This window comes from Macaca nemestrina, chromosome 1, assembly GCF_043159975.1.
Source record: "Macaca nemestrina isolate mMacNem1 chromosome 1, mMacNem.hap1, whole genome shotgun sequence".
Lineage (NCBI taxonomy): Eukaryota > Metazoa > Chordata > Mammalia > Primates > Cercopithecidae > Macaca > Macaca nemestrina.
In genome coordinates, this window is record NC_092125.1 from 190,945,232 (window position 1) to 190,956,190 (window position 10,959).

The window sequence follows — 10,959 nt, forward strand, 5'->3', positions numbered from 1 at the left end:
TAGCTTGGGCTCAGAGGCCTGACAGTGAGACCCCCATCTCTAACAAAAATAATTAGCCAGGTGCAGCGGCATACATCTGTGGTCCCAGCTACTGGGGTGGTTGAGGTAGGAGGATTGCTTGAGCTCAGGAAGCGGAGGCTGCAGTGAGCTGTGATCACACTACTGCACTCCAGCCTGGGCAAGAGGGAGGCCTTATCTCAGAATATCAAACAACAAACAATGATGCACCATAGTCTTATTGTGGCAATCCAGAGAGAGGGTGGGGAGGTGAGCAGAAATGACAGAATAGGAAGCTACTGACATGTCTTAATGTAACTCCTCACTAAGATTCTCAATCTCTTGCAAGGATTCTAAACTTATCAAAAGAGCTGAGTTCTGTGACAGGACTAATGGGGACAAAATAGAAAAGGTTTATACAGATCACAGGAATCTCAGGCAAGAGACTATGAGGTCATAAACCCCAGGAATCTGCAGAAATGGTGTGGAAGGTTTGAAATTTCCCATTCTGTGGAATTGGCAATGCTCTGAGGCAATCATACAGAACTCTCTGTGGATCAGGAGGGTCCTAATTGGCACCTGGTTTACACACTGAGCATGTTTCCAAATCACTCATCCCTCTTTAGTTTATCCTCCACACTAGCCCAAGTGCTTTTCCTAAATAAATGATGAATGTTATCATGTCATTCCCAAGCTTTAAAATTCCTTATTGTACACAGTCCAAAATTTCTTAACCTGGCATCCAACACAAGGGCCTCCTCTCCTCCTCACGCAGGGCACACTATCAAACATTTCATTATTTCCTAAAACACTAAGCCTTCCCTTCCATCTGAAATAACCTTTACCTTTCCTCTCTTTTCTCTGCTATAAACAACTATTCATTCAGACCAAATTCAATCATATCCTTTCAGATGAAAGGAGTGCAGTGGCGCCACTTCAGTTCACTGCAAGCTTCGCCTCCCGGGTTCACACCATTCTCCTGTCTCAACCTCCCCAGTAGCTGGGACTACAGGTGCCTGCCACCACACCTGGCTAACTTTTCATATTTTTAGTAGAGATGGGGTTTCACCATATTAGCCAGGATGGTCTCGATCTCCTAACTTTATGATCTGCCCGCCTCGGCTTCCCAAGTGCTGGGATTACAGGAGTGAGCCACCGTGCCCAGCCAGGAAGGACTATGTCTTACCCACTTCTGGGCCCCACTGTCCAGTACAGGCCAGGTTAAGGTACTCCCCCGGCTTCTACAGCATCCTGGGTACGACTGTAATGACACCTATCATCCTGCATTGCAACTCTGGATTTGTGTGGCAATCTCCTGCACTAGAAATCAGGGGCCACATTGTCTTCAGTGTCAGTATTACAAGTGACTAAGAGGGAAGTAGGAAAAGAGGGAGAGGAAGAGAAGAAAGAATAGATGGAGTGAGGGAGAAAGGGAAAAAATAAGGGCAATGAAGGAGAAAATAAAGTTTAAAAGGAAGTTAGACAGTGAATAAATGGACTAGTCAGGACTCAAAAGCATTGACTCACACAAAAAAATCTTAGCATATAAGTTACGGTCAAAAAAGGGCAAGTAAGCTGGGCACAGTGGCTCACATCTGTAATCCCAGCACTTTGGGAGGCTGAGGCAAGTGGATCACCTGAGGTCAGGACCAGCCTGGCCAACATGGCAAAACCCCGTCTCTACTAAAAATACAAAAATTAGCCAGGTGTTGTGGCACATACCTGTAATCCCAGCTACTCGGGAGGTTGAGGCAGGAGAATTGCTTGAATCCGGGAGGCAGAGGCTGCAGTGAGCCAAGATCACACCACTGTCCGCCAGCCTGGGAAACAGAGTGAGACTCCATCTCAAAAAAAAAAAAAAAAAAAAAAAAGGGGGACAAGTGAAATCGGCTGGGGAGTTATGTTCCAAGATCAAAGCAGGGGCCTGGTACATTGGTCGTAGGCCCAAATGGCAGCAGACACTCTTATAAAATCACAGCGGGGACTGGGCACGGTGGCTCACGCCTGTAATCCCAGCACTTTGGGAGGCCGAGACGGGCGGATCACCTGAGGTCGGGAGTTTGAGATCAGCCTGACCAACATAGGGAAACCCCACCTCTACTAAAAATACAAAATTAGCCAGGTGTGGTGGCACATGCCTGTAATCTCAGCTACTCGGGAGGCTGAGGCAGGAGAATTGTTTGAACCTGGGAAGTGGAGGTTGCGGTAAGCTGAGAACGCGCCATTGCACTCCAGCTTCGGCAGTAAGAACAAAACTCTGTCTCAAAAACAAAAAACAAAAAATGTCACAGTGGTCGTTACAAAGTCTCCAAGTCAGAAAGGAGTCAGACCAAGCTTCCCAGACTGAGAGGGGATCTGTAGACCTAGCTTGATGGTGGGTATAATGAAGAGCTTGGCCTTGGGATCAGACATACCTGAATTAAGTCCAACTCTGCCAATAGGTCTGGTCATTTAACCTCACAGAATTTTCTTGCCTTGAACATGGGGACATTACTACCTTAAAGGATAGTATGAAGATTAGAGATAAGAGGTGTACAATAATTGGCACTTAGTAGGGTTTAGAAGATAGTGATCTTTATTATTAAGGTGTGTGCCAACTCACGTTTGGGTGACTATATGTTTAAAATATATTGTGTGGAGACTTTCAAGGAATCGGAAAACGTGTATGAAATAAAAGTGCTTGGTAAACAATAAAGTACCCTATAAATATAAAGGAATCATTTGGGAAGTCTTTTGTAGTTGGACAAAATACAGAACTTGAATTTGGGCAGCAGTTCAGGTCCTACACTCTACATTTACTTGCTCTGTAACCTTGGGCAAGTCACTTTCTCCATCAGCCTAGTTCTACATATGGCAAATGCAGGTCATTGTTAGTTGCTGTGAGAATTCAATGAGTGTAAAGTTCCTAGCACATCTCTTCCTGGTGAACGGCAGGGTCCCCATGTTAGGCAAGGTTATGGGTGATGTCAGTTCCAAGCCTGGTGCCAGAATCACACTCTGCCAACTGGCTACAAATGAAGAGGGCCCCTCACTCTGGAAGAGTAGGGCCCCAAATTCACAAGAGAGGTAGACAGAGGTCTTTTGTATTTGTTAGAGGAAGGGTTCTTTTGTATTTGTTAGAGGAAAACTGGGTGAACACTAAACTTCGATGTAGAAAACACTGAAATCTGCCATGTGGAGCCAGGCCTAAACCAGGAGGACAGGAAACCAGACAGAATCCGTGCTAAGCTGTTTCAGCCTTGGGGACTAAACTATTGCTACTAAAAGCAAAGACTCTCATTATGGGTTTTAAGATTTCTCTCACCTTATCCCACCCTTCACCCCCTACTCCCTGTCACTGCCATTCTTCCTACGCACAGAGTAAGTGTTCAATCAATAACATTGAGGGCCAGGTGTGGTGGTGTGCACCTGCAGTCCCAGCTACTCGGGACACTGAGGTGGGAGGATCACTTGAGCCCAGGAGATCAAGGCTGCAGTGAGCTGTCATCACACCACTGCACTCCAGCCCAGGCGACAGAGCAAGATCCTGTCTCAAGATAAAATAAAGTTGACCTCAAAATAAAGTTGAAAAGGTTCTCATGCTTGGTACTGACTTGCCATAGAGCAAATGGTCCAAGGCCATACTAAGAGGCCACACTGGCTCCTACCTCCAGGCAAGTCTCCTAAGTGGCTCCTCCTTCAGAAGCTAAAAGGTAAATCTGGTGAAAAGAGCAACAGCTGGCAGTCAGGGAGGCCCAAGTTTGAACTCTGCTCCACAACATACTTGCTGTTATGACTTCACAGCAAGTGACTTTATCTTTACTCACTTCCATGTCCTCTTCTTATTCCTTTGAGGGTTGCTGTAACAACTACATGAGATAAAGAATCTAAATGTGACTGATGGAAACAATTGCATGTAGTGGATGCTCAATTAATGTTAGTTCCTTTCCTTTCCCCCTTCTCTTCAAAGGCCCCAGAAACTCAGTCGGCTTTCTTTTGCTTTCCAGAGCATCTACCCATCTGTCTTTCTTAGAATTCAACTCCCTTGCAGAGTGGGTTCAGTGGGACAATCTCCCCAGCTCCCCACTTCCCCAAATAAGTACACGGGTCCTTTTCATTGAAGGGTTTTACTGCTAATCACTCTGGGGAAAACAGAGGCAGGTTGGGGAGGTTGGGGGAGGGATAACAAGTAACAAACATTGGGGAGTGTGAAGGTCCCTGGGTCATGGCTCCCTGAGGGTATCCCTTTCATTTCTAAGGCAGGACCTCAGATCTCTTCTCCAGACCAAGGAGGCCCCTTCCATTGAGAAGGTCACTCCTCCCAGCCCAGAGATCTAGAAGCAAAGTTGGGGCACAATAGGTGGGAACTAGCAGGACACTGCAGTGCACTCCTACCTAAGCAAGTTCACAGACAATTTGGAGAACCTTCAGATAGTGACACCCATCTCATAGGTACTTCCTCAAAGGCCAGGGGACTGCTGCCTTAATGACACGAGCAGGTTCTGAGCCTACCCTATTTCTCTTTCACCCCAAGAAAGTGAAGCCAAGACTGGGTCCTCTGACTTTTCAGCACAAGAAATTGGCCCGGAAAGAGGCAAGGGTTTTTACTCCAGAGTCCCTTATCAGGACTTCCTGAGATCCTGACTTCAGAGGCAATACAAAACCATTCTCCAAAGTGGGATGAAGGGCTTGAGGTCAAGGTAGCAGCAGCAGATGCTCAAGATCTTCCTCCAATAGGTTGGGGTCTCTCGCTCTCTCTCCTTCACTCTAAATGGGGCTCTCCTTCAGCTGGAATCTTTCCCAGCCTGCTCGCCCAAGTGAGTTTTCTGGTGGCGGATGAGATTCGAGCTCCGGGAGAAGTGTTTCCCGCACACAGTACACCGGTAGGGCTTCTCCCCTCTGTGGGTCCTCTGGTGAGCTCCAAAGTTGGAGATATCGCTGAAAGTCCGCCCGCACTCAGTGCACTCATAAGGTCTCTCACCTGTGTGGGTGCGGTGATGCACGCCAAAGCTGGAGCTGTTGCTGAAGCTCTTCCCACACTCACAGCAGATGTAGGGCGCTGGCTCCAGGTGGGTCCGGTGATGCACAGCTAGTGTGGCGCTCTGGCTGAAGCTCTTGCCACAGATGTCACAGCGGTATGGCCGCTTGCCTAGGTGATCTTGCTGGTGTGTGGTGAGGTCTGAGCGCCGCCGAAAGCTCTCCTGACACTTGGGGCATTTGTAGTGTTTCTCTTCCAGGTGGATCCGCTCGTGCCGGATGCGGTTGGAGCTTCTCGAGAAGCTCTTGCCACATTCAGAACACTTGTAAGGCTTCTCACCAGTGTGGATCCGCTGGTGTGTTCTCAGGTTGGAGGTATTATTGAAGGTTTTGCCACACTGGGCACATATAAAGGGTTTCTCATCTGCCTCATGCCTTGGATGAGCAATGGGATCCCCTGGCTCTCGAGCCGGGACAGTGACTTTCTGCCATGGTTTTTTTGGATGAGTTTCTTGCAGTTCATCCGACAGGCTCTCTTGCCCATGCTCCTTCTCCCCAGGTGGGATCCAAGAACCCTCTGAGTCATCCACTCTCCAAGGCTTACCCCCTTCCCCTTCCTCAGGCAGGTGTGGTTCTGGACTCTGCTCCTTCTCACTGCCCATCTCTGAACCCTGAGAATGAACACAAATGGCCAACACCTTTATTCTTTGGGTTGGGCCAGATCATAGGGAATCTTTTGTTCAGTTTGAAGGGTATACACCTTCCCCATGGGACCATCCACTAGAAATAACTTCAATCAACTGGAATACTTGGATAGAACACCTTTACTTGCTACCTTTTAAGTGACAAACTTTCAGAGATATTTAAAGCTACCCACCAGAGCAAAAAGAAGGCACCGGCTTTGTCCACCACCACCAGATGATATTTGTGCCATTTGAATAATGTCACTCTTCTTGATATCACTAAGTAACGACAATCCAGACTATAATTCATGGGCAAGTAAAAGAGCTTTCATTTTGGGATAAGTGCAATTTTTCTGCCTAACTGTAAGTTAACTGTAACTCTTTTTATGTTTAATCCTTTTTGAAAAGCCTTCCTTACAAGTATCCATCTATTTGCCAGATTTCAAAATGAACAAAACAAAACCTCTAAATCTTGAGGCTCTCCTAGGTGACAAGCCCAGCTTTGCCTTTTCTTGAGATTTCTGCCACTGTACCCCTCTCCAGACCACAGCAGAATCTACCAAGTAAACATCTGGGTTAATACCTGGGACCTCCAGGACCTACTGTGGGGCCTGGGCTGTGTTTCTTCTGATCAGTCAGTGCCCTCCACTACATTCTCAAACACCACACAAAGCCCCACCCACTGCCCCCCCTCCACACACGCATGCATGCACACAAGCAAGCAGAATCACACATACACACTCACACCATACACAAAGCCACATTCTCATGTGACACAGTCATACTCACATACCAGACACACTCACATTCTCATACCACACACAACAGCCACACAACTACACACCACACACCTACACACCACACACAACCATACATTATCACACCACACACACACTACACACACATTTAGCCACATGCCACAGCCACACACATAGTTACATATATGTCTACACACATATACCCACACACCACACACAAGCACACACTCACATACCAAGTACACACAAAGATAAACACAGACACAGACACACAAACCACACTCCCCACACTCCACCCCAAAACTAAACACATAAGAGTGCCCAGTATAGGCCTTGATTTGTGCAAACATCAGTAAATGTGTGCTAAGCCTCACAGACTCCTTTAGGTTCCTACAGCCAAGGACAGGGAAAGAGTTGGGGTGAAAAGTACCTCTGATGAGAGTGATAGCATTTCCTCGAGGCCTTGAAGAAATAACGACATTTCAGCAGAGTGGGCTGATGAACAGAGTGACATGAACAAAGGGATGAGGGAGGGAAGCACAAACTATCACAGGACACTGATGATAGAAAATGAAAGACTGATAATTCCTTCAAGTCTGCAAGTATTTCTGGAAAAAAACACAGAATGAAGAGAGGTACTGACTACATTTAGGGCTGGATTACAACTGTGACACATACTAACTCTACTACTCTCTGCAAATTATTCAACCACTCTGAGCTTAAACTCCCTCATCACTAAAATTGTGATACCTACCCACACTACAAGACTTTGTGTTAGAAAAAAATGCCTGTAATACTCAGCAGAGTGTGTGACACATGCTGTCAATCAGCAAATAGCAGCTGCTGTTACAACTGTTGAAGACATTATATCCAGGCCCTGTGAAGAACACAAGAAAAAGATCTTTTAAACGATCTCATTAAGAAAAAACTTTTAACTTAAAAATAGCATAAAACTGTATATAACCTTCTAAAATGTGAAATACAGACAGACCCTCAACTCTTTAAGAACCAGAGATTGACAAGCTTTTTCTGTAAAGGGCCAGATAATATTTAGTAAATATTTATGGCCATGGGATATGTATGGCCATGGGATATTTATGGCCATGTAACTATTCAATTCTGCCACTGTATCACGAATCATTAAAGCAGCCATAGATAAGACATAAAGGAGTGTGGCTGTGTTCCAATAAAACTTTATTTAAAACAGGAAGTGAGCTGTAATTTACCAATCCCTGTTAGTGCTCCTTGAAGAATTTAGATAATCAATATGAAAAATAATTGACTTGCTTTACTTCCAAAAACGCAAGTAAACATGAGAAACTATTCCGTGATACTTAGACACTGTTTCCTGACCATCCTTTAAAAAATTTAAGTCACTCCCACACTCCCAGTCCCCCTGCCCCATAGCATATCTTACCTTCTGACATTTTCTTTATGCCAATTATTTATTGTCTGCTTCCCTAAAACATAAGTTCCATGAGAGCTGGTGTCTTTGTGTTTTTTTGGGGGGTGTTTTTTTTTTTTTTTCAATTTACCAATGTAACCAAAACTCCTAGAGTAGTGGCAGCCATACACAGTAGATCCTTCATAAGTATTTGTTGAATGAGCTGAATAAAACACCAGCTCTGTCTTCAGAACCCAATTCATGGTTACTTGTGTCTATTCTCACCCACTTTTCCTCAGCAATCTCCTGATTCCTGCCTTTCTCCTTTATGCACTCACAGAATCTTGTGCTTGCCTTATAGTGGTTTGCAATTACTTACTTACATGTCTGTTTCTACTAGCAGTTTATAAGCAACTTGAGGAAAGGGACTGGGTCATATTAGTAATCTCCTTCTGCAGCATAAAGCTGGGTGCTCAAATGTCTTTGAATGTATAAGTGACAGAATGTGATCTTAATTTATGCCACCATCCCATCCCCCACCCCCTGCCCTGCTCCCATCTGACCCACGGCTACAGTATCTCTATGCTATGAGCTATTTGGCCTCCATTCCAAAATTGCTATTCTGAGAACCTATAATTTACCAAGCTCCAGCTCTACCCAGGGCTGGATGCTAGGTCAATGTAAGAGCAAAAGGATTTAGGATTATGATTACCACTCACAGTTTGTGATACAGTGTAGTGACACAGACCATGAACTGCAGAAATTGTCTTACAATGCAGAAGGTTAAGTTCAGGGGACAGGGGCAGGAAGTGGGCCTTAGTCACCTTTGTACCCACTCCTCAGTGTCTAACACAGCACTGGCACATTATTAACATTTTTCAAAGCTCATATCAAGTGCTAAGCTGTGAACTAAGCACCATACATGAATCATCTAATTTCACTTCACATCATCCTTATTTTAGAGATGAGAAAGCTGAGGCTCAGAGAAATTAAGTACCTTGACCAAGGGCCCACAGCAAGTAAGTGGCAGAACTGGGGCCTATGCCCATCACTTCAAAGCCAGTGCTTTTAACCATTATACCAGTACTGAAGGAGAAAAGGAGAGAAGACGGGAAGGAAGGAAATAAATAAAAACAGTACCGCTGAAGTTCACATGACACAGGTGTATCTCCCTGATGAGATCAGGGTTGAGCAGTTTCATGGAAGAGTAGGTATTTGATCTAAGACTTGCAGGATGGGTAAGACTGGGACGCACAGAGATAGAAAGCCAATTACCTACTGAGACGAGAATGAAGCTGAAGTACAGAGGCACTGTCACATCACACTGCAGAGATTTTGGGGGAAAAGAGGTCTATTGGGCTTTGTCTTCCCGGGGGCTCAGCTGCCCAGGGAGAAGCATAGGTGGAAGGGGCTGAGAAGTGGAGAAGGGGCCAGGTCTAAGAAGTAAGAGCCAAGAAGATGGGGCTAGTGATCACAGATGATGACGGTGAAGGGGCTAGGTTAAAGGGAAGGAGCTAAGCCATAGTGCGGTATGGAGGGCCAAAGTTACAGGTCTTTGGGGCCAAGTCAAGGGCTGCGGGGAGGAAGGGGAGAGAGGAGTTGTGAAAGACCAAGGGCAAAGTGTTGACGAACAGGGTAATTGTACAGGGAAGCTAGATAACGGGTCAAAGATAGAGGAGGACCAAGGAAGCCAGAGGGTAGCAGGAGCTGGTCAGGGAAGAGGGAGCAAAGACTGCCAGAAGTGTCATAGGGCCAGGGCCCAAGAGGCTGGGTTGTGTGTTGTGGGGCGGGGAGAAGCCAATGGCGGAGGCCCAAGGGGACAAGGGCTGGTTTCAGAGATTGCCGGCGGGCTTGGGGCCGGAGGGGTGGGAGAGGAGGAAGGGCTGATTCTAAACGTATGGTCAGTGGCAAGAGTGCCGTATACTCAAACCCAACAGAAGGGCCGGGGAATAGGGTGGGGACAGCCACCTGGCTGCGTCGTCCGGGGACCAGGGCGGAGGGTCGGGGCGGAGGGACCACAAGGCCCCTTGGCTTCCCACTCGGTCCAGGGAGCAAAGCAGCAGCCTCCAACTTCTCGGTGAGAGTGAAGTGGCCGTGTACAGAGTTTCCCGCGAAGTCGTGTCCGCCTCCCCCCGCGACCTCGGGCCCAACCCGGACCCACCTCACTCCCGCTGCTCGGTCAGGGACAGCACCGCCTCCGTAGGCAAGGGAAGGCGCTGGGGCCGGAGCCGGAACCCAGGAAGGATCCTCCCTACTACTCCAGGATTGGTTTCTTAAGATAATCCTTTATTTCCATTGGCTACTATAACTGCCACAACGCAAGCGACCTAGCGGGACCGCCAATAAGCTTTGACCTCCGGCGTGGCATGCTGGGAGTTGTAGTCCTAAGGAAGCGCGTAGACTCGGAGAAAACTTGCGAAGTTTAGAACGCAGCTGAAGAGATTGGGTTCTGTCCTAAGGTGGGATTTCTTTCCGTGCTCGCGCGTTCAACCCCAAGTCTCAGGGCCACTCGTCTGGGAAGTTGTAGAATCTGTATAGCTAACCTACACAACCTCCAAGGGGGCACGTACTCAGAGTTCCTTCTTTACTTTGAGTTGGTAACCCTTGACCGTCCTGTAGACATCCAACGAAGCCAAGAGTATGGCACCGCACTCAAGGTTTAATAACTTAAAATCAAAGGAGGGTAGAGCTGGAAGGGAGTTTAAAGATAAAATAACCCATTCTCCTTATCGGAGAAGCGAAAAGTACCCGTCCAAGGAGCAACCTCTAGGTCTGCCAGCGTCCCTAAGTAGGGATTTTCCCGGGTTCTGCATGCATCCCTAATTAAGCCTGACACTTATTCATCAATCCAGACACAACAAGATCACCAAAGTATCCAGGACTATGTCATTTTTTTCAGGTTTTATTTTTTTAAATAATAAAAGGCTAATGGAATACGTAGACTAACTGCAGGCTTCTCATAGCTGCACAATGTTTCAGTGCACAGAACAAGGAGCATTGCCTTCAGAGCTAGATAAATCAAGTATAAAACCCCGCTCTACCACCTAGCCATTTGGAGTACCAACTTCCTCCCCCATAAAATCCCTGGCAGAATTACTGTAAGGATATTTTATATACATACATATATACTCATGCATGTGTATGTGTGTATACATATACACATACATATATATGTATATAT

The 10,959-nt window shown here is 46.5% G+C and overlaps 1 protein-coding gene across 8 annotated transcripts; it reads right to left on the reverse strand.

The window, feature by feature from the left end:
• Positions 1 to 4,087: 4,087 nt before the first annotated feature.
• LOC105494859 (zinc finger protein 691) lies at positions 4,088 to 10,040 on the reverse strand. Of its 8 annotated transcripts, XM_011763772.2 has the most exons (4): positions 9,940 to 10,040; positions 7,149 to 7,271; positions 6,825 to 7,002; positions 4,088 to 5,624 (listed from the first exon to the last, which is right to left on the reverse strand). In XM_011763772.2, the coding sequence occupies exons 3-4, from the start codon at positions 6,906 to 6,908 to the stop codon at positions 4,761 to 4,763; spliced, it is 948 nt and encodes a 315-aa protein (XP_011762074.2). In that variant the 5' UTR covers positions 6,909 to 7,002; positions 7,149 to 7,271; positions 9,940 to 10,040; the 3' UTR covers positions 4,088 to 4,760. The 8 variants fall into 8 exon arrangements, with proteins under 8 accessions (XP_011762074.2, XP_011762069.2, XP_070950869.1 ...); XM_011763767.2 differs by having other exon boundaries at positions 6,825 to 7,271; XM_071094768.1 differs by lacking the exon at positions 6,825 to 7,002 and having other exon boundaries at positions 9,940 to 10,039.
• Positions 10,041 to 10,959: the final 919 nt, after the last annotated feature.